Source organism: Beta vulgaris, chromosome 8 (genome assembly GCF_026745355.1).
Source record: "Beta vulgaris subsp. vulgaris cultivar EL10 chromosome 8, EL10.2, whole genome shotgun sequence".
In the NCBI taxonomy this organism is placed as follows: domain Eukaryota; kingdom Viridiplantae; phylum Streptophyta; class Magnoliopsida; order Caryophyllales; family Amaranthaceae; genus Beta; species Beta vulgaris.
In genome coordinates this window covers 52,024,469-52,047,246 of record NC_079209.1, presented here as the reverse complement: position 1 = coordinate 52,047,246, position 22,778 = coordinate 52,024,469, and the positions used below count along the sequence as shown (strand labels likewise).

General features: G+C 33.3%; 2 protein-coding genes across 7 annotated transcripts; both read right to left on the bottom strand.

The window, feature by feature from the left end:
* Positions 1–15: 15 nt before the first annotated feature.
* Positions 16–7,435, bottom strand: LOC104901729 (uncharacterized). Of its 6 annotated transcripts, none has more exons than XR_007268663.2 (5): positions 7,255–7,435; positions 5,502–6,951; positions 2,921–4,922; positions 1,410–1,676; positions 16–928 (listed from the first exon to the last, which is right to left on the bottom strand). XR_007268663.2 is itself a non-coding variant. In XM_010689329.4 (2 exons), the coding sequence occupies exon 2, from the start codon at positions 6,917–6,919 to the stop codon at positions 5,585–5,587; it is 1,335 nt and encodes a 444-aa protein (XP_010687631.2). In that variant the 5' UTR covers positions 6,920–6,951; positions 7,255–7,435; the 3' UTR covers positions 5,312–5,584. The 6 variants fall into 6 exon arrangements, 1 of the variants encoding a protein (XP_010687631.2); XR_007268664.2 differs by having other exon boundaries at positions 2,921–4,772; XR_791257.4 differs by having other exon boundaries at positions 2,921–3,316.
* Positions 7,436–14,398: 6,963 nt separating this feature from the next.
* Positions 14,399–16,446, bottom strand: LOC104901727 (60S ribosomal protein L32-1). The gene is made up of 4 exons (XM_010689328.3): positions 16,303–16,446; positions 16,046–16,159; positions 14,817–14,998; positions 14,399–14,708 (listed from the first exon to the last, which is right to left on the bottom strand). Exons 2-4 carry the CDS (start codon positions 16,133–16,135, stop codon positions 14,579–14,581), a joined length of 402 nt encoding a protein of 133 aa, XP_010687630.1. The 5' UTR covers positions 16,136–16,159; positions 16,303–16,446; the 3' UTR covers positions 14,399–14,578.
* Positions 16,447–22,778: the final 6,332 nt, after the last annotated feature.

Sequence of the window (22,778 nt, the reverse complement as noted above, 5' to 3'; positions counted from 1 at the left end):
GTGCGACAAATCACATAAAAGACTGGTTGGTTTATAAATTAATGTAATAATACAAAATGTTCTTATGAAATAATTTTCATAACTCGTAGGACTACAATTATAGTATTACTTTAAACAAGAAAGAGGACAACTAATATTCAGTTTTATTTCATAAAAAAATATAAATCTGCAAACTTCTTCTCACCAAGAAAAAGAATAACTAATCATAATAATGATGGTAAAATAAGAATAATTACACATGGGACCTCGTTTTGTGGCGCCTGGCGGGCCAAATAATAGCCACCCCAATCCCATCCAATCTTGGCAAGAATTTAAAATTTCGTTATGGCAAATTCAACTCCAACGGCTAAGTCTTTATGTGGACCCCACTTTTCGGTAAGCAACCGACCATTATCCTCCAAAGCTACGTGTTCTGTTCACTCATCAAGCAAGTATAAGTGCATAAGGAAGGTCGAAAGAGATGGGGAGGGGAATTTTTCATGCTGCCTTAATGTGACTATTATTCCATATATTAATTCTAAATTTGACCATCATGAGTCATGACACTTTTTAAGTTTTAATCAGCTTGGACCTTGGAGTTTAATCAAAATGTATTATACTAAACGTAACTAAATTTCTGGTGTTCACCGGAAATCGCGGAGGGGAAGGCATTGTACCTGGCGGTGAAGTTAGCCTGAGCTCACAATTTATCCCAGGTGATGTTTGAGATGGATAGTTTAGCCTTGGTCTCCCGTCTTACAAGAGGAGTATTCTATCTTTCTGATCTTGATTTGTTTATGTATACACCCCTCAAAAGAAAATGAATTATGTACATCTTTAAAATAAAATATTTGCTATGCATATGAAGTACAAATTAGGTTATCATCAACACCACAATAAATTCTCGACCATCATCACTAGCTCACTGCCACCGCCTCCACCACCTGACCTACACATAACTTGTCGTGATTAGAATTAAACCTCGTAAATCACTTACACAGCATCCCAATCATATTCATAATGACTGAGATTACCGAAGTCGGATAGGCCGACATCCCATATTCCAACAATAAGCATAGGACTAGCACACAAGCAGCAATCATCATTAATTAAAAAGTACATAGAGGCACGGCCATGCTCCCTTTTTTGGATAAAGACATAGCTTCATATTCATATACATGTACCTGTAACTCTGTAGGACACAAAGACACAGCTTCTCAAGATAATACAAACTGGAGTATCAGAAAAGACGGGGAAATCTAAAAATTGTTTGAGACAGTGCATAGACCATAACAGTCATCAATCTTACACCATACTGACTTACTGAGTGAGTTGCAGATGAAAATACATAAGATGCATTCTCGCCTCAAAATAATACAAAGGTAATAATACCAAAATATGCAGAGTGTGTATGTGATCAACAAACATACCTAGATTGATGAGAACCCTGACCTGTGATGACACACATTTCGCCTCCCAAGGTTTCAACAACCCCTCTGCGTGGATCACCACCAAATTCAGCTTTTAAAAATTCTAATGGAGCAGCTAGGGTTTTAACAACCTCTCTGCGTGGATCGCCATCAAATTCAGCATTTAAAAACTCTAATGGAGCAGCCAAGGTTTTAACAACCCCCCTGCATGGATCACCATTCGGCATTAGAAACTCTAATGGAGCAAGTCTGTCTTCCTTGGCAAAGCTGTTGAGAAAAGAAATGGGTAATAAAATCATTAGCAATACCCTTCCAAGAATCAGGAGTATCTAAACATCCAAGATATCACAAAGAAGAATTGAAATTTTGCAGGGCTTATTCTCAAAGATGAAGTATTTAATGACAGAAAGGAATTGTAAGTGAATTGCATTATAAGCCACAAGGCAAGTAAAATCGCAATCAGGTGGGAGGGTCACTTTGCGGATTTATCAAGCTCAATTTGATCATTCTTAGTGTACTGTCTAGAACTCGACATTATATCAATTGACTAGTAGAATGTTCCTCACGTTCATTTCTGAAACTCTACAAACAACAATGCATGGATCCAGTTCAACGATATACTTAAGCTCAAAATCTACAGCTGTGAGCCTGAGAAATCCAATTTGATAGGCAAAATTTATGATGGTAATGGACTAATGGTAGAATTTGTATAATATCAAGAATGTCTATGGTGATGCCATTCAATGAAACTCAGACTCTTCACATTACCTCAAGTACTCGTGCATGATCTTCGACACTCATACATTAGTAAGGAAACTTCACACTTCATTATAGGAATCACAGATATTTTTTATAGACACCAACTCAGACACACATACCTGTGTCCAACACAGAGTACCCAAGTCTGAAACAATGCAACTCTATCCCCAAGTATGTGGAAATATTTATAGTTTCTAGGGGGTGTTTCATTCAAGTATTTGCAACGGAATGAAAATGACACCCCCATAGGTATGAATTCACAATCCATTACCTTTTATAGTTGTTTGTTTCATTCAAAAGTATTGATTTAGAATAGTAAAGGGGAGGTATGGGGATCTCATTCCTTAGTGGTGGACTAGTGGCGGGTATGAGATTCCATGGGTTTAGCGGGGGATGAAAAACCTATGGATATGAGGTCCCATATCCAACTTACCTCAACCAAACAATTTTTTGAAACTAGTGGCTTCACATCCGTTCCATTCTTTTCCAAAACCTTCAACCAAACACCCCTTAGTTCCTCCGTTCTAAAATAAGTGTTACGTTTACCATTTCTTGAGGTTTCAAAATTAATGCAACATTACTTTATTTAGCATTGAGTTCTCTCTATCTCTCTCTTCTTCCCCCTCCCCCCAACCCCACGTAACACATATTTTAGAACGGAGCAAGTATTACCTAATTAGCACCTCTAAAGATAAAATTGAGTGGTAATAGAAAGTCGCATAGTTAGAGGTAAAAAATCAACGACCACTTACCATTTATTATCATCCACCAAATGGGCCCAGTGTATATTGTTTACCCACTTACTCCATGAACCACGTCAGATGACTTTGGTGTGTGACAGGCTGACAGCTGCGTCTTGAATACTCTTGACATCTAGCCATTGGGGTCCCGTAGCTGGCAAACAATATATTGATTACATATCCGTCTTCACAATACAGATGCATTTTAGGTGTGTGTCGTTAATCAGATCTGTCCGTCTCCGAGAACCATGATTCGCCCATCTTGAAAGTGGTCGATAGTGAGATTCTGATATACCAGCACAGATAATTTGTCTATAATGTGATGTCAATCAGATCTCAAATGGGTTTCCTCCTGTCCCTTCAAAGACAACCACTAAGTTATCTGTTTCCCAAAACCATGAATGATATCTAAGAATTTTACCCCAATCAGGACATATGTCAATACAAAATCCAGAAGAAAACTACACTCAAGATTAGGTCTTTCAAACTGTTTGCAGATATGATTTTACATATGAATGTAAATAAGCAACGACACCTTGGAAATAAAAATTGAAATATAAGTGGTTCAAGAGAGAAGTGTTTATATCACTTTGAACACAAGCTCGATGTCTAACATTGCATGCAAATAACTAAATCCAATTAAGATCTCTAATGTAACCAAAAATTACATAGTACAACTGATGCTCACTAAGGTTATCTTCTTTTGACCTAATTTCAAGAACATATACTTATTCTTGTTTAAATCACATCAGTCTCTCATACAGAACCACCAAAAAACTTTAATTGCATAATAATAAAAATAAATTTTTTTTTGATAATATAAAAAGGCACATTGAGACAAAGCTAACAAGATCATGAGTGATAATATTTTTCTTATACACTAACGTAAAAAGTAAGGTCAAATTAAACCCAAAAAGATTCAGATCAAACCATACTAGACATCTAAAAATTCAAACCAGATCAATTTACTTCAGGTAAAAAGAAAGCCTTAATCCCTAGCTTCTTTTGAAAGCTAAATCACAAAAGAGTATGGCTCAGAGGTAATGGTCACTCTTATCAAGGGAAAAAAAGGAAAAGAGAGATTCTAATCTTAGATTTTAAGACAAACCTAACAGATATAATACATCTGGATTCCACTTCAGGCTTCAGCATGCATATTTTACGAGAGGTTTTACAAATCAGACCTTTGTTTATGAATGTTGAGGAAATAATTCAAGAACTATGTTACAGATGTTTAGCGCATTTAGCAAGCCTTTGGTATATTCCTTCAAAGATGTTGATTAAAACTCCTTCCACATGTAAAGATGTGACTTTTGCAGCTAATAACAATATAAGCAGGTAATGTGGCGGGCGGCTTCCTTTATTTACCATATCCTACTGTAGTTTGCTAGCCTCTCAGGAATCAGAAGCTCCGTGACCCATGACAAGAGTATTGTTAGGGGTCTTAACCAGATGAACTAGCTGAACAACTAAATTAGATATTTCTGATCCAACATCAGCTTAGGTCCAGCTCACATGCGACTCATTCACTCAAACTTGTTAGTTGTTAGGTGCCTTATCAAGTCAAGCTCAAGCAAACTTCAACTCAAAACACTGGCTACTTAAAATACAGATAAACCTAGTTAGTAATTCCTTATGTAAAGGGGTTAAGAAAATTCAACTACACCTAAGCAATTGCTGAGATATTCCACTTAGACCCTTGATCAGAGATTTTGACTTACTTCACAAAATAAGTAGAGGACAGTGCAACAAGATGTTTGATCCTATCTAATTCAGTTCAAAGTGAAAATTCCTCCAATATTGACTACTCACCTGATCGAAAAACGAATGAATAGCGACAATTTGAGATGCAACTTCTGCTACACTTTAAAGCCAAGTAGAGAGATCCGCCGTGTAAGAACAGTGAAGGAGATGCATGAAATACTCTCAGAAATTCATAACTTGTAATACAAAGAATCAAAGCACAAATACATTCTGAGCTCAAGTGGAATTCCATTGCATGGTAGTTGAGTATCTATACCCACAATTTACAGACCAAATACATATATTAATAAATATAAAAACAAAATCTAGCAGGGTAAAAAACATGGGGTGTTCTGCATCCTACTCCCTCATCGTCAATTGTTCGTAACTAAGAAAAAATATGACTAAATTCAATAAAAGATCGTTTATTATAGTTGGTTATCCACAATCTCTCATGTTTACCCTACAAACCAAGTTAAGTTAGGGCATCCAAGAAAACAAATCATAGTTCTACTTTTTCATGAATATGGCAAGTGGCAACTGCTTTTGGACATCCAAGATAGCTTACGTTATCATTAGTTCTGGACAACAGGAGTATATAAGTTTGCATCCTATAGCAGCCCCAACATAGATACAGTTGAATGATGCTTTACCATTCCGGAATAAAAGTCACAGGTTTCATATACAATTTTCACAAATTGTAAAGACCCAATCTTACCAACTTTATTAGCAAATAATGCAAAAGGAACCAGGAAGATTATATCCATTATTGACTAAGCATTCATAATACACAGATCAATATACAATGATAGGCAAACTAGAGCACGAAGTTCCAGCTGAAGTCTCTTACCTCTACACTTTGTCATGGCAAATATTCTATGTTACATTTGCCTTGAACTACAACCGCAGAGAAGTACAGAAAAGTCAGGATCATCAATCGACTATGAATTGATCTTCCTGATTGTCTCCTTCGACCCTAGTATCGTCATGAACCATGTCATTCACATGGTGCAGATTCTGCATCACTGGTGAGAGATAGTGGCTGCTCGCTACGGTATGATCGGATAGCCCACTTGGATGGCCCGACCACTGTGATACAATTGTAAGCAACTGACTTGTGATATTTTGTTGTTCATGCAGTATCCGGGACTGAATCTGTCCCATTTCTGCTCGATGCTGATTCAACATGTCGTCCATCCTCTTGTTCCACTCAGACCTCCTCAAGCTCATCCTCTCTTCCCATTCCCTCTCCTGAATCATAAGTTCCTCTCTTCTTCTTCTTTCCCTTTCCTCACATTCCTTCTCCATCGCTTCCCATTCTACTATTGTTCGCTTCCTCAGCTCCTCAATAATCTTCTCCCTTTTTGCTCTTTCCTTATCCCGCTCTTGCCACATCTTTTCCCTTTCTTTGTCACGCTCTGAGCGGAAATTCTCCCTCCTTTGCCTCTCTCGGTCCCGCTCCAGCTCCTTTTGGTCAAATCGCATTTCCATTTCCTTTAATTGTCCCAATTGATTTGCTAAAAAACTCCAAGCCTTTGTCTCAAACCCCTTTATTACCTTCTTCTTCTTTCTCAACTCTGACCCATTAGCCTCAACCTCCTCATATGCAAACTCTTCATCACCATCATCCTTCAAATGGTTGCTACTATTATTAAAATTCTCTTCTCCTTCCTCTCCATCATACTCAAAACCTAAACTCAAGACCCCATCTTCCCCACCATCAATCCCCGTGGCAAAATCCCCTTCTCCAGAATGACCCAAATGGCCAAAATCAACCATATCCACCCCTCGGCTACTCCCACTAAAACCCCCACCATTGTCATCATTATTAACCGTACCCAACATGGAATCATCAAGGCTATTACTTAAAACAAGAGGCACATCCCCAAACACCTCTTTATACCTAAGAAAATTTGACCAATGCGAGAGGCTATCAGCCCACTCAAACTCCTCCCCACCACCCACCAAATTGCTCCCTAATGGTGGTTCCGGCTTCTTAATCTTTTGCTTAACCAGCAAATACTGATGCCTCATGTTCTGAACTTTCGTAGACACATCTTTCCAACTCCATTGCCAAGGAAACGCAATTGGATCCCTATCATGATGCATTGTATTCACATAAAAAGCAATCGGTCTAAACTTCTTCTCCCTAGTTTTCATCTTCGCTAATGTTCCGTTCGACACGAGCTCTCCATATCTATCTATTAGTGTCCTTTCCTCTGCCTCACTCCATTTTTTCCTCCTTGGAGCAGTAGACATCGAAATCATATATACGCACTCAACGTTTTCTCTTCAGAATTCTGAAATATAGTGATTATTATATCTAATTAGACTCTAATTCATCAACAAACATCACAATCTCAACTCAATCTCTATTGCTTAATTAACAATAACACTATTATACAAATAATTCATTTATCAACTCAACTAGTATCTTTTTACTTCCATAGAAAACTAAAAGAAAACAATCTCATAATCACAAATTAAAAATTTACAACATCACAATTAACAAATCAACAAATATGTATAATTTAGGAAATCATCATAATTAGAATTTAGATGAAAAAAGAGATAAATATAGAAAGGAGAATCATGAAACTGACCTGCAACTTGCGAAGCCATGAAGTCCGACAAAACGGCGTCACTTTGTCTGACGAGGAGAGAGAATATGAGGAGAGAGAAAGAGGAGAAGAAGCGGCTAATTTAGGGCTTCAGACATTTGACACTTCACTCAGTTTTCCGTAATTCGGGGAGGAACAAATTTTGGTCCGATCAAACAACAATCAGTATGTAATAACTTTTTTTATTTTTTATTTTTAAGAAATTCAGTATGTAATTTTTTACACGATCTCGCTAACGGACGCCTCAGTGCGCTAGATAAGAAAGTATATTTTTCTAATTAATTACTCATATTTATACAAAATAATAAAATAATATATGATTTCAATGAAAAATATTTAATATTTTTCAAAAGGAAAGGGGAAAACATTTAATTCCAATGCAAAGCATTATGCTATGTTTGGATAGCAAGATTTCATTTCAAATCCTGGATTTGGATGAAATCCATTGTTTGGATGACATGGAATTTGAAATTATGGAATTTGTCCAAATTCTTATCAAAAGCTTATATTAGTAGAATTTCAAATTCAAGCTATTACCTTGTCATTTGAAATTCTCTCCTCATACATATCTCAACTCCATGAGTATATATATCCCAACTTCACTCATTCTCTTTCTAATACTACCTCCGTTTCATAATAGATGTCACATTGTACATTTTTGGGTGTTTCAAAATAGATGCAACAATGTTTTTTTTTCCTTATTTAGTAACTTTTACCTGATACTTTTACCATTCTACCCTTACTAACTTGTTTTAAGTACACTAATCTACTTCACTTTATATGTGGTCCCCAACCATTTTTTTTTCCCTCCTTTTCACATGGGACCACTACAATTAATCTACTTCACTTTATACTATTTAAACATGCTTAAGAAATTTTGCCTAGGAGTCCGTTTTAACAACAATATGGCATCTATTATGAAACGGATGAAGTATTTATTTCTCTCTCCTTTAGTAAACCCACACTTTTTCTCTCTCCTCCATTAAACTTCTATTTCCATCTCCTCTATTAAACCCTTTTTACAAAACAATGATTAGGAATTGAAATACAAACTTTAAATTCTAGATTTCAATTCCATTATTTGAAATGCAATACAAGTTTCTAAACACTACCTAAATGCATTTGCATTGGAATTATAAATTATTATATCATTTTATATAAATATGAGTCATTAAGTAGAATAATATATTTCTTATCTAGCGCTCCCGGACATCCGTTAGCTTTTGCCTTTTTTTATAATACTACCTCATTTCTAAGTTCTAATATGATAGATAACTTGTGCTTATTTATACTTCCTCATTTCTTTTTTAAATTTATGTACTTTTCTTTTTAACTCCTTTTTTTTTTATCTACACACTACTACTCCCTCCGTTTCCTAAAGATCTTCCCTCTTTCCGTTTAAGGGTGTTTTCAAAAGATGTTCCCTCTTTTGCTTTATTCCTTATTTGGCAAAACAAATTTCCCTATTTACCCACTCATGTCACTATCATATGGTCCACCATTACATTATTAATTCAATTTTACTCTCTTTCTCTCTCCTACTTTAATCCCTTTTTATTTGTTTATTTATCTTAACCCCTTTCTCTCTCCTACTTTACTCACACCATGCCCCACACAACTTGATTTTCCTTGGTATCTGTAGGAACAGTAAGTGGGAAGATCTTTAGGAAACGGAGGGAGTAGTTTACTATTTAGTCTATCTTTTTATTAACCTGTTTAATCTAATTTCTCCTCTTTTTCACTCTTGTGGTTCAATTTTTTATACTTCCTCCGTTTTGTTTTATATGAAGCATTAGTTTTTTCACGCAACCCAACATGCTTCGTTAATCATTAATACTTTTAGTTATGTACACGTAAAAAAAATATAAAAAAGTTATAATTTGATAGTATGTATTGGGACGAATCTAACAATATCTCACTTGACTATGTTTTTCTTTATATAATAGCGATAAATTGGAGTAAAAAATGATCAATGAATAGTGTCATTTAACCCAATATTTCATAAAAAACAAAGTGGAGGAAGTATAATAATCCGCCTTTTTTCTCTCTACTTTTTTTAGTTTCTCACTCTCACTTTTCAGTTTCTCTCTCACACTTTTGAACTTTCTCCTTATAGTTTCCCAAAGTAAAGTGAATATACAAATAAGAAACGGAAGGAATGCACACTACAATAACAATTTCGTTCTTATCTTAGTCTCAAAGAGAAAGTTAATTCATAAGTTTCTTTGGACTAGAAAAAACTAAATTGAATTTAATTGCGAGAAACTAAACTGCGAGAAAGAGAAACTGAATTGCAATAAAGGTGAACATGAGAAAGTGCATGACCTGAACTGAAAATAAGTCCAAAAGAACAAGGCTTAATGAAAAAAATTATTATGAATTGAATATGTTCCTCCCCAATTGAATGGAACTAGGAATTTCATTTCGCATTAACTTAATTATATATTTATTTTTTGAAAATTAGTTACTTACCGTCTTTTCAATATGTAAGTAGTGTTTACCTTTTTGGGCCCAAGTGATGCCTCGACTTAATAATTATTGATGTTTCATATTAAAAGAATAACATCTAATAACATCAGTAGGTTAACTTGAGGTCACATGATCGAATCTAATAGAAGTATATAAGATATGCTTTCTAATATATTAGTACTAGCTTTTTATGCACGCGATGCATGCGATGACATTTTTATGCCTAATTATTACTAATTAGTAAACAAAAAGAAAATGCAATTTAGTATTTTAAGTTCACCTCCATTTTGTGAATAAGATTCTTTGAAATACAATCAAATAGTACTCCTTCTACATTCTGTTCTTTCTTTTGCAGTCATTAACTTTTTGCATTTAAGTAGCATTACAGTATTACTCCCTTAGTTAAACTTATCTCTATTGAGCAAAAAAAAATTGAGTCCATATTATCTGTTACATTGAATTTCCAATGCAACAATATTATAATTTGGCTAATTTATACTTTGATCTACACTTGTATTTAAACCCATATTATAATTTGGCTAATATACTTTGATCCACACTTGTATTTGAAACCCAAAATTTTGAGTGACGTGTTGTAGCCTGTAGGCACATCCTTCTAGAATTTTAACAAAAAATATTACTACCTTTTCCACTACTTGGCAACATCGGTGTAATTCCACTACTTTTGCTATTCATTTTCTCTCTTCTCATTACAAATCTACAAACCATATTTTCAAGGAACCTAGTTCATCAAACTATACACTATACAATAAGAAAATCAGCCTTTTCAAGTATTAAGCAAAGTAGTAGATCTAATTCATCAAAAATCCATCAGTCGTATCAACCACTTTTGAAGGAAGCAAACCAACTTCAGTTTTTTCTTGGGTCGATTTTCTAACAAAGAAAGGTAATTTCTTAAATCAACTAACTTCAGTTTTTTCTTGGGTCAATTATCTGTCATCCCAAAATTTAATCCGAAAAGTATGAATCAATTTCAGTTTTTTTTTTCTCTTGCCTAACATCTAAATTATGATTTCACAAACTTGTATTTAAAATTTTCACCAGTCTCATATTTAATATTATATTTGAGATAAAATTCTAAATTTTCATACACAATTTGATATTGGAATTTTTTAAAAAGAACAAAAATCTTTTCTTTTATCTTGTTTTCTGATTTAACATGAAAATGAATTAAATTTAAATTGTATAAAAGCCCTTTTTTCCATTTTAAAATTTTACAGTTGTCTTGGTGCTTAATTTTAAAATTTGTTTTCGCAAAATAATGTAATTTTTTTCTGAAAATGGTTTTAGCAAATTAATTTAATTTTTTTCTGAAAATTGATTTTTGCAAAAATTGTTCGCGAAAACTTTGATTTTGGTTTTTTTTTTCAAAATTTATTTGTGAAAATGGATTTTTTTGCAAAAGTTATGAGCAAAATTTTTAATATTGGAATTTTTTTAAAAAAAAAACTAAATTTGTTGCTTTTATCTTGTTCTCTCATTTTATGTGAAAATAAAGGGTTAAATTTAAGTTCTTTTTAACTGATTGCTATCATCTCCCTTTTTTCTGTTAGTCGATACATAACAATTGCTATTGTTTTTTCAACTAATTTGAAATAACTTGGAAGATTAAAATAATTATATAACTTTTTGGAAGTTTGCAATTCGCCGATGGACAAATGTGTGATATCCCCGTCGAAATTTTATGTTTTTTACAGATTTTTATGCATAGCGTGTATAGGTAAAGAATAATTTGTAAGTGAAATTTGTGAGTTCTTGAGAACATCATTTGTAAGTGAATTTTGTGAATATTTTTTTTATGTATTTACGCCCTACTATATTAGTTTTGGTTTGTAAGTTAATTTTTAGTTTTTTTTTGCAAAGTTAAGTGAATTGCGGGATTTCTTGAATGTGATTTAGAAAGGGATTTGTAAAGTTTCCTAACATAAGTGATTTGTGAGTGATGTTGAAATTTAATTTCCGGTAGCTTTGTTTGAATCCCCATTTTTGTATTGATATTATTTTTGTAATTTAGTAAGGGAAAGGAGTGCAAAATAGTCAGTTCAAAAGAGGACACCATAAGTCCCCCCTTCCCTTATGTAATAGAGATATATAACTCAAGACAAACAAATATCATGCTGCCATATGTACTCTCCCCTCCTCCACACAATCAAATGAGACATCAAACAATAAAAATGTTTGTTTCAAGACTCGAACACGTGACCTCTCATTTGATAAGCTAATGTACTGACCAACTACACTATAATACTCATGTTTGTATTTGTGGGAGAAAAATCATTTAAAGACAATGTAATATTTCTATTTTTGAAAACTTCAAATGCACATTTAAATAATACGGAGCATCATCCGGGACAAGAACTAATTAAAATCCAAAGGGCAAATATGATATTTTAGTGCTTTTTCGGTGATTTTTTGTTTATCTTAATTTTTTTTAAATCGTGGTAAACATAGATTTAATGACATCGTTCAATTGGCCAACCCAACAAGTTATTTTTATTCTTAAACTACGACATGTTTTTTGAAAGACTTTAATTGACAAAGTCACCTATTAAAATGGTTGTTAATGACACGCTACCCCGTCTTTTTTTTATATCTCTTGTTCCTAACACAGGTATACTTACCGGGCGAATCCAAGAGTTTAATCTCTACGGGCCACCAAAATGATCGAGACCGGCCCGATAGTATAAGAGAATTCAAATAATTTCAAAAATTCATAAAAATACCCTAAAAAATTATTTTATTTAAATGATAATTTAAGGATTCTTGTAAGTAAACTATTATAATTGTTCTCTTCGAATTCTCATACTTTGGAGTTCATTTAAAAGATCATCAATGCTAACTTTTAGAAACAAATTTTTCTTTAAATGAGAAACAAAAACAATCATCGAGTTTTTTTATTTTTCATAATACTATGCAAATCCTAATTTAATTAGATAAGAAACCAAAATAATTTGTTCTTTATTATAATCGTTCCCGAAAACTTTAATTAGATCATAATTTAATCAACCATTTGTTATAATCTAAGAGCTTGTTTGATTAACCTTCAAAGCATGGGAAATTATATTCCTAGGAAGTAAATATATGTGTTGTTGTTTCGTTGACAAAAACATGAAAAGTAGTACTAACTAAGAGGTTCTATTTCCTACAGAATGGATTTTGTAGGAAATAACTTACCTAGGCCCCCCTAGATAAGTGAAAATTCCCATGGAAAATAGAATTTTCCATGTTCAACCAAACAAAAAATGTACTTCCTAGGAAATAAAATTTCATGGACAATGCAAATTCATGGGAACTTATACTTCCCAACTTAAACCAAACGAGCCCCAAATATATTATTATAGTATAAAACTAAAATAGTACGATTTATTATATTTTGTATTTATAAAATCATATATCAATTTACATTACTAATTTCAACATAATACTCAATACAACAATTTATCTTCTGCAGTGAAAAACAACATAGATAAATTGAAATTTTAAAAAAAAATGATTTTGGCTAACAACTTATAATTTGTAGCAAAAAAATATATAAACTGCATTAAAATTAATTAACGACTAACAAAGTGATGAAAAATACTAACCACCATTTTTTAATAAGTTACACATTTCTCCCTTTTATGTGAGAGCTTTTTGGGAGAAGTGTGTTACTTATTAAAAAACGGAGGAAGTATACAGTTACAGTAAATGGGTCCCACTGCAATTCGTAGTTCCTGAAGAGTTGTAATCTGACGCATAAATAGAATGGGATGGTAGCAACAGTAGGGCGTAGGCTATGGCTCCTAGAGGCTAATAGGCTTTTGTAGACAACTAGACCATAGCAATTTAGCAGCTGAATTTTTATTCATCGCTTTAAAATTACTTAAAATCGCCTCAATTATTATGTAAATGTACTATTATGCCTTTAGCTGCTTTTACAACTCTCTCTCTCTCCTCCACCGCCTAAAATCACTAACCACCAATTGCCACCTCCAATCCACCGACGATCGCCGCTGATGACAAAATGTCTTCCGACGACGTAATTTTTTTCCGACAAAGTATATTTTTTTAACGAATTCCAAAGGCTAATCTGTGGCCTGGACATTGTGTACATGGACACAACTTCTTGGACAAACGTTGTGTCCATAAACACAACTTCCAGGACACAACGTCCAGGCCACAAGTCGTGCCCCATGAAATGCATTAAAAAAATTTACCTCGTCAAAATTTTATGCTGGTCGGAATTTTGTGTTTGTCGTGTGCTCGTCAGTGTTGATCGTCGGTGATGATGGCAAAGATGGGAGAGAATATGAATTAGAGGAGTTAAATTGAAGTAAAAAATCAAAAAAGTATGAACTTTCTTTTTAGAAAAATGGAGGCTTAAGAACAATTAATTCAAACACCAACGTTCAAATCCCTATTGGATGTTGCCAAGGAAGTATACAAATTCGTCAAATTATTATAGAGCACCACGTTGTCTAGTGTTCTACCTAAAAGTGCCAGCGAATTTTGGAAAATCAGGAGTTTTCATCTCCCCAAATTCACGTTCACTCAAACGTTTAAGATTTCGTACTTCATCGTCGGTGAACTTGGGATATATCAGGCTATCAGCAAAGTCAAAAAGCAGGGGACATCGGAAATAAGTAGGAAATGGAAATTGAGAACATCTGAAGGTTTAATATAGAACTCCTCATGAGCACAAAATTTTCTAAAGATCCAACACAATTTAACTGAACTAAGTTAAAGATGAACATATAATGTCTCACATACGATCCAGAACAAAAAATTTCCCGCATACAAATCATAATCATGACCATAATAAGTTGCCACACGAGGATCATTCATCTTCTTGGCTCCGCAACCTGGCCAGCTTGTTCGTAACACAAATATCCAACTGTGCAGCTCTCTCAACAATATCCTTTCTCTTTTTTGTTGAGATGTTGTGAGCAATCTCAGCACAGTATGTCCTGAATAGCAAAAAATACAGTTCAGTCAAGGAAATGAAATAAAAAATTTAAAACACAGTGAAGGGGAGGCCTGCACGGAGTTTATCTCCAAAGGGCGGTATCTATTACCTGTTGTGCATCATCAGCAGCTCCAGATCACCAACATTGTGAACAACAAACTTTTTAAAGCCATTGGGAAGAAAGTGGCGGGTCTTCTTATCTGAGCCATACCCAATATTGGGCATCAATGTTACACCCTTGAACTTTCTCCTGACCCTGGAGTCGATACCCTTAGGCCTACGCCAGTTAGTCTGCAGGGAGACAACCATCCAGTTAAATGAAACAGTTTGAGTAACGGCATTTTAATATCACGACAAAAATGGAATACAATCGGCTTACTACCTTACACAACATAATGTCAAAAACAACTCAGCTCAGACTTTCTAATAGCATACTGATTCTTCAAATAGAGTAAAAACAACTACAACTTTCCTACAGGATTCGCTCATACTTCTCATGATAAAAAAGATTAACAGAATACAAATTGAAAACCACAAAGCCACTGATAGATCTTTACAGCTCACTCAAGTCTTCAAACATATCAAACATTTAAAAAAAAACACATGCTACAAAGAACAATCCTCAACAAAGACACAAATTCATTTCGCCGTTTATCACTATACCTAATTAGCTCAATTTTTCCAGAACACTACACCATAAATCCAATCCTGGGTAAACTCCATGCGTCATATAAATCACTTAGAATTCATCGTCATCAGCCATTTACCGCTATTTCCAACCATCATCTCATAAAAAAAAAACTATCTGATGCACCCAATCATCACAAACAAATCTAATTCAATATTTATCTAAACTTCATCGCAATCATTTCATCACTAATCTATACTAATACAATCAATATTTTCCTAAACTTCATCGCGATCATTTCATCACTAAATCTACACTAATTCAATCTATATTGTGGCAAACAAATAAAACATATACAATGCACTAAGCAAATAAATCTAATTCAATATTATCCTAAACTTCATCGCGATCATTTCATCACTAACTCTACATTAATACAATCAATATATCGTCGCGAACAAATAAATATATCCAATGCACTAAATCATCGCAAACAAATCTAATTCAATATTTTCCTAAACTTCATCGCAATCATTTTATCACTAAATCAATACTAATACAATCAAAAATGATGAACAATAACTACAAAACCAGAAAACACATCTTTTCCTCGAAACATTTTCTTTTAAAATCTAACACTGAGCTACCTAAAACGATAAAATCCGAGGTATAAATTCAACAATATTTTACAAATTACGCAAAAGTGATACCTTGACTGAGATCTTCCGGTCACTTTGTGGCCTCTTGAATTTCTTCACTCTCTTCTTGACGATCTTCTTGTCTAGTAGAGGAACCGCCATTGCTGCTTTCTACGAAGATTTGAACTAAAAAACAAAAAAAAAATTGCAATTAATACCAGATATTAGGGGGAAATTAGAAGATTAGGAGCTCAAATTAAAGAAAATCCTGGAAATGAATAGAATTGATGATGATAATGAAGTAGAAAGAGAAAGATGAAGAAACTTACGGTGAAAAGAGAAAGTGAGAAACCCTAGAAATCGAAATGAAGTTTCGGCTAGTGGTTTGATAGGGTTTATAGTTATTATATATTAGGGCTTTTTTTTCCGGAGGGTCTCCAGAATTTTGTTGATGGTGTGAAAAGCCCATATTAATATTTGAAGGCTTGAAATGTTATGGTTATAGTAATTAGTAAATGGGTATTACAAGCCCATTACGAGACTTGGAGATCTTACCATTGCAAGCTCATGTAAATGAATACTTTTTTTTTTTTTTGAGGGGATGTAAATGAATACTTGATTGACTAACAAAAGATGAATTGAAGAAAGTTGTATTTTCTTCCACTTAGGAAAAATAAGTTTTAGAAAAAAAAAGTTGAAATAATTTTAATGTGTTGTAAAAAAAAAAATTTGAATAAGTTAGTTTGAACTTCGAGTGAAATATACCTCGACAAGAAATTTTTAATTAGTGTTTACAGGTTTAAATAGATCAAAACTGAACAAGAGCGTTTGGTTAAATTTAGTTTTGAGATAGTTTTTAAGAGATTGAAATGGTATTTTGAAAAGGTTAACAAAAGTAGCTTTTTGAATAACAAAAGTATCTTTTAGAATAAGTTTTAGATGTAAACCATCGTTTTTTTTTTCCTTTTGTTTATGCAAACAACTAATTTAGGAGGGAGAGTGTACTTGTGATTTTTTTTCCCATATGTTAGTTATATAAAATATAATGTGGATATTTTCTCTTGAATACTCGCTATGAAAAAACATAACACATTGTTGATTTTAGAAGAATAAATAAAGATAAAATTCCAATAAGTTTTAGTGATTCTAATAAGTTGTAAATAGAGGTTGTAATAAGTTTAGTTTGAATGAGCACTACAAACTTCAAGTGAGTAAAAATATACCTTCAGAACATCTTTTCAAGTAATATTTATAGGTTTAACTGTACCAAGTCAAAACTCTAATAAAGGCGAACAAGAACGTTTGGTTAAGTCTCGTCTTGAGATAATTTTTAGCTATTGGAATGGTATTTTGAAAAGGTTAACAAAAGTAGCTTTTACAATAACTTTAGACCATAGTTTTTATTTTATTTTGCTTCTTATGCAACAACTAGTTTAGGATGGAGAGTTTAGTTGTGAATTTTTTTTCTCTGTATGCTAGTTATATAAATGTAGAGTGAATATTTTCTCTTCAACAATCACGATGAATGTTTCTGCCTAGAAACTAGTCAAAAGAGTAGTGTGTTTAGGGTGAAAGTCAAATCCCGAGTTGGATTATAATCCCGAGTCCTGTCACTGCCAATCCTGCAAAACAAGGAAAAACTGGCTCGGGGTGTTCCCATGAAAGCCCCTCCGACGCTCAAGTCAGTGGAGATTGAAGTAGAGAGAGAAAGTAAGTAAGTTTAGATAGAGATGCTCTGGTTTTGTTAGGTGAGAATTGAATACTTGTTCATTGATGAGACTATTGGTATTTATAGTGTTGGGAATCTCCCAGACAGAAAACCCTTTTGGAGAGCATCCCAATACCTAGGGGAACCACCACCCTTTTAAGGTAAAGCTCATTTGTTCCCTAAAAGCTGATGAATCTCCTTTGACATATATGACCTAGGTCTTGAAAGAAGTGCCTTCTGATAATAATTGGGTCAAGCCATGAGCCCAGACAATAAACAATATCTAACACGGTTTATCTCTATTATATAAGCCAAGGGATGAGGTGTGGTGTCCTCTTTTGAAGTGACTAAAATACCTGTAATAATTTAAAACAATGTTTTACTTTTTATAAAAAACTAAAAAATGAGAATCAATGAAACTTGCCATATGAGTAGGTCAAAAAATGGAATATTCAATAACATTAATAACTTGACAAACTAGACTAACACAATCAATTCACAAAATCAATTAGAATCTCCAACCAAAGAAAGTTAGCAATATATCGTGATAACATAATATTTCATATTTACAAAGTGCAAACAATATGGTTTATTAACATTTATAATTGTTAAAGAACTTTACTAAAGTTGTTGAAAAGAAAATTATTAATTCATCTATCAAATTTTACAGTGACAGTATTGAACAATTAAAAATCATTCACCTTTATTATAAAAGAACCTCGATAATTTACATCACTATCAAAATAATTTAAAAAAAAAAAAAAAACATGTCCATTTGTATATAACTACATAAGATTCTCGACGCACGCATCGCGTGCATATGCAACTAGTTCTAGAAGAACAAATCTAAGGCCTTATTTGTCTATCTTGTTTTTATCGACTTCATGTCTGAATCTCGATTTCACTAACAATAATATCAACGATGTGAAAAAGAATCTTGAAATTCATTGTCAAGCTATAAAAGTAATTGACATAGGGTCGCATCTCATAAGAAACCATAGTGTCGTTTCTCATAAGTGCCCAAATGAGTTCAAGAGGGTTGTGTGTTAAACTTTTATCGTTCATTATGATTTTCACGGTTAAGCCAGTGCATCAATTTAAAGGCAAATAGTTTATCAATACATAAGGAGAAATATCTTATCTAATATTCAAATTTCTCTTTTCTAATTCTCACTTCCCCCTGAACTCACCCGACATGTCCATTATCCACAACTTTCTCTCACTCCTTGAGAATTTACCATCAAGTTTAAAAAGAATAACTTGTAAGATAAAGATAGTCCTCATAGATCAAACTCTGAATCGAGTTATGATGAATCTTTGACTTTCGAAATTAATAAAAGTCATCACAAGGCTCAAAAGAAACTTTAGGAGTTCTTCGTAAAACTATTATCCATAACATCCTGACATTTATTATGAAGAGTTTATTGAGGCGAATCTTCATGGAAATTATTCAGAATCTGAGGTTACTAATTCCATGTATGCAAACTGTATACAGTTCATGGCTGGAATAGTGTATTTTTTGTATTGAAGTTATAATAGTAATAATATAGTTTAGAATAATATATATGCAGACATCTAATGCTGATGTATAGGAAAAAAGACACGGTGAATTGGACATAGAATTTTTGGGCAACTTGAAAGGGAAGCCATGGAGGTTCCAAACGAATATGTATGAACATGCCGGCGAGGGGACTTCTTCAAATACAAGGGAATAAGAAAGGAAAGTAAAGGAGAGGAGAAATGAAGAACACAAATGAGAAGAAAAGGCAGGAGAGAGAAAATTTTTGAGGGAGGAGGGAGGAAGAACACAGGTGCCCCGTCCGACTGAACCTATTGGGTCAGACGGTCTGACCTAATAGTTTCATTTAATTTTATGTTAATTTCTTATTCAAGTTTCAATTTTATTTGGTTTAATTAAAAGTTTTTCATGTTTCTAATTAGTGAGTTTAATATCTTGTTAATACCATTTATAGGAATTCATGTTTAAGTTCATATCTGAGTTAATCTAATAAGTTACTTATTAGATTTTAATTAGGAGAACGTTGAAGCGTAAGAGTAAGTGAGATTGCTAGTGTGCTATTTGTGCAAGATCAAGGTATGTGATGTAGCTAGATCTTTTGAAATGTGGTTTTATGTGTTAAAATTATTTATTGATTTAATTGATTTAGCAATTTAGTTTAAAATGGTTAAAACATTTTACTGTTCACTTTCGAAAAATGAAAAAAGAAATGAATTTCATCAATCATATTCAATTATATGAATATTTTCTTATCATTTTTCAGAAATTTATATTATTATTACAAGGAGTGGGTTGAATGGTTTTATGAACTTTGTGTGTTCAAAAGTTGATTATGAGAAAAAGGAGAATTTTCCATAACTTACTGTAGGCGTGATTTTATTTCGCCTATGCGTATGAGCGCCTATTTGGCTACCCCATTGTTAAGGTTTTATGGTAAAATATTTTGAAGTCGCCAACAAACCTTTAAAGAAAGACTCATAAACCTAATTAGATATTGGGAAATTATAGGGACAAATTAGGGACTTATTCAATATATATTTTCCCATCATGACTCCATAGATGATCAAAATGAACCAAAGATTGAGTTTGGGGGTCAGGGTACGTACGAATATGGTCATAATCAACCATGTCCGCCTATTGATGGCCTCTACTAAATATCGATTCACGTCAATTTTAATGCAATAAAATAACCAAAAAAATATTTTTAGCACCCTAAAAATATTTAGTCTAGGTTGGTTCAGGAAACAAATAAAAGACTATTTTTCTAGTGATATGTTATTAGGCAATCGAAATTACAGGGAACCTAACAGGTTTTCCAAATTATGTGATTTATATTAGAACAATTATTTAGGTCTTTGATTGGCAAAAATAACATGTGGGTGATAAAAATCATAACAGGACAATCATACAACATGCATAGGCATATGAATAATAATAATATAAAATAAAATATAAAAAAAGGATTAAAATGTACAAAGGCATGATTTTCTATAAAAGATCTACAAAATAAATCATTAGTAATTTCAATATAAAAATTATTTATTTAAGGACCCTTAAAATTATACCGTGGCTTGTGTTTGAAAAATTTGACAACCTTCGGGACGAGCAATCGTGGAACCTGAAGATATGAATGTTTGAAAGTTTTGAATGTATGTATGAAAATATGTGTTTGTATTTATGAAAGTATGAACTTTTGTTGGGAGTTTTCGCAGAGAGGTTCGTAACTATATTCGTAGAGTTCAAAATGTTTAAGTGTGAAAAATCGTTTGAGAATTCGTTTTTTAATTTGGAAAATCTAAGGCCATCTGAGACAGGCGCAGGACGACCTGTCACGCGCAAATCCATGTGTTAGGCACAGATTGGCACGCTTGACGTGGAATGCCCAATAGAAAGCGTACACGCGGTACGCGGTTTGAAAAATATAAAAAGAAAAAGATGCGTCTCACACAGAGAAGTGAGCATGACGTAGGACTCTATATGACACATAATTCTACGTGGTTGTCTTATGCGCTTGGCACACTACTGTGCACTAGGTCGCGCTTACGTGGTAGGACACGTGCGCTTAGCAGTCTGGTGTGCTCAACACATGTTCGTGCGCTTAGGGCATCACCTTACTTTTGACACGTTTTGACAACTTTTTGATGAAAACACGTTTTAAAGATTTTCTTTTATCTTTTAACTCCGGAGATCTGATTTTACGGGATAAAATTCGATTCTAAATTATTATATTGGAAAATATTTATTTTATTGAAATTGATTAATTAATTATTATCAAACAATTAATTGGAATTTTCAAAGGATTGGGCTCAAAATACAATTAATTATCATGAATAATTAAGTTGGCTTTAAAATAGGACTTTATGACTTTTCGAAAATAGTTTTGTGATGGCTATTCGGATTGCTATGCTCTTGGGTTGAACCAATTAAGACTGCGGTATTTTCATCATTGGACCCTTAAATGGGGAGACACGTTTATGTGTCGACATTTACTAAATTGTATTATTATATTACCGACTAATTAACATCAAGAAGGGTTTATGCATTAAAGTCAACTTGTTGGCTATTATTGTTACCCTTACTCTTAGGGGGGTGTGCACACTTAGGTTAAGGAAGGGGGATAAGAAGAGAAATCATTTTCATGATTATTCTAATCCTAGTTATTTGAAAAGCACGAGTTTTTCTTAAAAGCTATTCTTGATTTAATTTATTGGTTAGGGAGGTTTCAAAATGAAAAGTGTTTATTTAGATATGTAATATGAAGGATATTGAACTGATGACAGCTCGCATATGTATGACCAGTCAGGTTTGTAGGTCAGATTCTTTGGAGGGAAGGGAAATGGTAAGGAAAACCTCACCCCCAAACAGTCCCTAATGGGGTTTAATGACTTGATCCCATGACTTTGAAGTTATAAGGTCAAACTTTTACCACTGAGGTTTGGTTCATGATGAATTGGTGCGGAAAATCCAACATTATATTAGTTATTCCGCATCCAAACTTGACGGAGTTGCTATTCCCATAATGTTTTTCCACTAGCTAGTGTAGTTGTGCCATACATTGAACCGGAAAAGTATCATAGGCATAATTTCTTACCTGGAATATAATTATTATGATTTATGCTTGCGCCTAAAGTGGTAAGTATTGCGAACAAGTAAATGTGTTACTTGTGTTGTATGTACCCTATTCAGTTTTAGTAATAACGAATTATCACTTTTGCTTAAGTCTCCTACTGCAAGTTATTTAGTTAGTTAGTAGTTGGTTTTCGTAAACATGAAAGTCATGTGGCGATAATACTCCTAAATTACTCAAATATTATTTATTTGCTACTCAATTTTAATTGAGTAATTTGGGGTGTTACAAATAGGTATCAATTTTCGAGGTTTGAAAAAGCTAAAGATCAAATACTAAACTTGATAGGTAGACATCATTTTTTTTTGAAAGAGAAATTTCATTAACTGAAGGCCAAATGACATTTATAATAGATATGAAAGAAAAACAAGATACAATTAAACAAGGTTAAATCAAATTCATCTCCGAATAAATGAATCAGATCAAGCAATACAACACGACCCATTTGTAT

Coding starts and splice junctions, on each gene's coding strand:
- LOC104901729 (XM_010689329.4), bottom strand. CDS start 6,919: ATGATTTCGATGTCTACTGCTCCAAGGAGGAAAAAATGGAGTGAGGCA.
- LOC104901727 (XM_010689328.3), bottom strand. CDS start 16,135: ATGGCGGTTCCTCTACTAGACAAGAAGATCGTCAAGAAGAGAGTGAAG. Junction 14,999..16,045: donor ACCGGAAGATCTCAGTCAAG/GTATCACTTTTG, acceptor GTCTCCCTGCAG/ACTAACTGGCGTAGGCCTAA. Junction 14,709..14,816: donor CTGCTGATGATGCACAACAG/GTAATAGATACC, acceptor TTTGCTATTCAG/GACATACTGTGCTGAGATTG.